This window comes from Myotis brandtii, unplaced genomic scaffold (genome assembly GCF_000412655.1).
Source record: "Myotis brandtii unplaced genomic scaffold, ASM41265v1 scaffold115, whole genome shotgun sequence".
Classification (NCBI taxonomy): Eukaryota; Metazoa; Chordata; class Mammalia; order Chiroptera; family Vespertilionidae; genus Myotis; species Myotis brandtii.
In genome coordinates, this window is record NW_005353967.1 from 5648107 (window position 1) to 5651050 (window position 2944).

Here is a 2944-nt window from a genome sequence, read left to right on the forward strand (position 1 = left end):
GTCGGTCGGTCGGGCTCCGGCCCGACCGCCGGGTTCTCCTCCGGTCCCGAACACCAGGCCAGCTCTTCCCCGTGCTGCCTATCACTAAACCTGAACGGGGTCGGAGGCTTAGGGCCCTCGCAGCCATGCCTGGGCTCCCACAAAGGGCGGTCTCTCCAAATGCCCCCCCCCCCCCTTCCGTGTCTCCTAGGAGCTGGCAGGGTTTGCGCTGCACCAGGGGGTGGTGGCGCCCCTGACCCCTCCACGCCTACGCCACAGTGAAGTGGGGAAAACAAAGTTATAATAGTAGGAAGTGCGGAAGACGCTGTAACATTTTTTTCTTTCTTTCTCCCGTAGATTCAGCCACAATATGGCAACTCTTTTTATAAGGAAAATGGTTTCTGCTGTGAACCCTCTCCTACATCTGAGTCGTTACACAATGACAAATTACACAACGACACACCGCGCGCTCTCCACGCTCCTGCTGGGTCCCCTGCGTGTTGCAGGCCGGGCAGGTGCAGAGCCCAGCGCAGCAGTGGCCTCTCCTCTCTCCTGCCAGCCCCTGCCCTTCCTGCAGCCGACTCTGGGGTTCAAGACCAAGGCCGTCCTCAAGAAGCGTTGCCGGGACTGTTACCGGGTGAAGAGGCGTGGGCGATGGTACATCTACTGCAAAACGCACCCAAGGCATAAGCAGAGACAGATGTAAAAATAACATGCAGGATTGTGCCATTTCCTTGGGTGACCTTATCGAAGAAAAATAAAAGTAAACGTTCTGTTTTCTGAGATTGTTGACTTGCCGGTTTTGTTGACTACTTTCCAGACATCTCATTCTTTATCCACATCTAGTCCAGTCAGAGCCCCAGCTGGGAAGCGAATCCTTTTATCTTCCTTGCAAGCTAGCAGGAGGACAGAAGACCGAGCCCAGGAAAGGCCAGTTTATCGCCCAACATCAGAATGCAAGTTCTTTAGAAGGAACTAGATTCAGTCTCAGATTGGCCCTGTGTCTGCAGTCTGCCACACTGCTGCAATCCCGTTTTCAGGATGAGGAGGAAAGGCCTTGATAACAGTCCTTAAGTGAAGGGTAATTAATTGTTTATATATATGAAGGGATTTTGGTCTGAGGTGTATGTGCATGTGTAATGTGTGCATGTATGTACGTACTACATACCCACTGTGTGCGAGCAAGAGGCCTCTCCTGTAGTGTGAAGACGGGAGCGCTCGGAGGTGGTTACAGCAGCATGGCAGGTGGGTGCTGTGCCTACTGCTGACCCAGGAGCAGAAAGCAGGCGGCCGCACATCCTGGTCAGGGTCTTGGCTCTGCTCGTTACTCGGAGTTGGGCCTTGGACAAGAAGCTTCTATTGAAGCCTTCCTGCAGGGTTCTGAGGACCTATTTCTCAGTCACACTCTTGCTCTTAGTCTGCCACAGGGTCTGGTATGCAGTAGGCACTCTGCAAGGGAATGGAAACTCAAATGATCACACCTTGTAAGCAGGCAGCCTCTTATCCTCTAGCTATTCTGAACCAGCTCATCCTGCAAGGCCAAGCCCACAACTTTGTTCTGAAGAGGTGGTTGTCATCCCGTCCAACAGACCCAAATGCCTCTGGCAGTAGAGCATGGATCGTGAAGTTGGATGCTGGACTTGTCTAGGTCTTTAGCTGTTTCATATATGTATGTACCTGCACACACACACACACACACACACACACACGTGTACACATAAGTACACCACACGCCTTTTTGATTATTTTCTCCTTGACAGGTGAATGAGGTATACTTGCCTTGTGAGCATCCAGCTCTGCAGGACACACAGTGCTGGTATATATGTCCACATAAATGAATATATTGGATATTGAGGGACAGGCAGTCTGGGTGTAGTGAAGCAATGTGGCCCATATCCACACGAACCTGTGATAATTACTAGCAACCTGGAGTTCTCACGGCATTGATAAATTTCTAAATCGCTCTCTCCTGTGATTACGAATCTGTTTGATCTAAGGTCATAGCATGTGTGCCAACCAAGCCTTCTTACAACTTATCTATTTCCCAATAATGGATGGACCAGCATTTATAACCCCACAATTCCAGCTCAATAAAAAAAAAAATTGTTTAGGTCAGGAGGCAGCAAATTACATTCTGTAGGCCAAATCCAGTCTTCACCCATTTTTTTAAATAAAGTCTTTTTGGAAAACGACCGTCTCATTTATTAATGTACTAGAGGCTCGGGGCACAGATTCATGCACCAGTGGGGTCCCTCGGCCTGGCCTGCGGGGATGGGGCCAAAATCAGCTCTCTGACATTCCCCGAGGGGTCCTGGATTGCGAGAGGGCGCAGGCCAGGCCAAGGGACCTCACTGGTGCATGGGGGACTGCAGGAGGGCTCCAGGCATGTCCGACCCATCTTGCCCAGTCCCCGATTGGTCGATCAGCTGGACCCCAGCAGCAAGCTAACTTACCCGTTGGAGCATCTGCCCCCTAGTGGTCAGTGCGTGTCATAGCTACTGATCGAAGGGCCAAGTAGTCACTTAGGCTTTTATATGTATAGACTAGAGGCCCGGTGCACAAAAATTTGTGCACTCAGGGGGCGGGGGGAGGGGGTCCCCCAGCCCGGCCTGTGCCCTCTCGCAGTCTGGGACCCCTCGGCAGATAACGACCTGCTGGCTTAGGCCTGCTCCCGGGTGGCAGAGGGCAGGCCCAATCCCTAAGTGCAGCCCCTGGTCAGGCTCAGAGCAGGGCCGATTGGGGAGTTGGGGCGCCGCCCCGTCATGCACAGAGCAGGGCGGATCGGGAGGTTGCAATGCCACCCTCAGTCACGCTCAGGGTAGGGCCGATTGGGGGGTTGGGGCACCGCCCCCTGTCACACTCAAGGCAGGGTCGATGGGGAGGTTGCGGCGCCACCCCTTGTCACGCACAGAGCAGGGCTGATCAGGGGGTTGGGGCGCCTTCCCCTGTCACGAACAGAGCAGGG

At 53.4% G+C, this 2944-nt stretch overlaps 2 protein-coding genes across 2 annotated transcripts in view; one reads left to right on the forward strand and one right to left on the reverse strand.

Annotated features, from left to right (window-relative positions):
- NDUFS6 (NADH dehydrogenase (ubiquinone) Fe-S protein 6, 13kDa (NADH-coenzyme Q reductase)) overlaps nt 1–2944 on the reverse strand; it is a 37212-nt gene that overhangs the window by 8294 nt on the left and 25974 nt on the right. The gene's annotated exons all lie outside the window — the stretch shown is intronic.
- Nucleotides 298–769, forward strand: MRPL36 (mitochondrial ribosomal protein L36). The gene has a single exon (XM_005857894.2). The coding sequence runs from the start codon at nt 350–352 to the stop codon at nt 683–685; it is 336 nt and encodes a 111-aa protein (XP_005857956.1). The 5' UTR covers nt 298–349; the 3' UTR covers nt 686–769.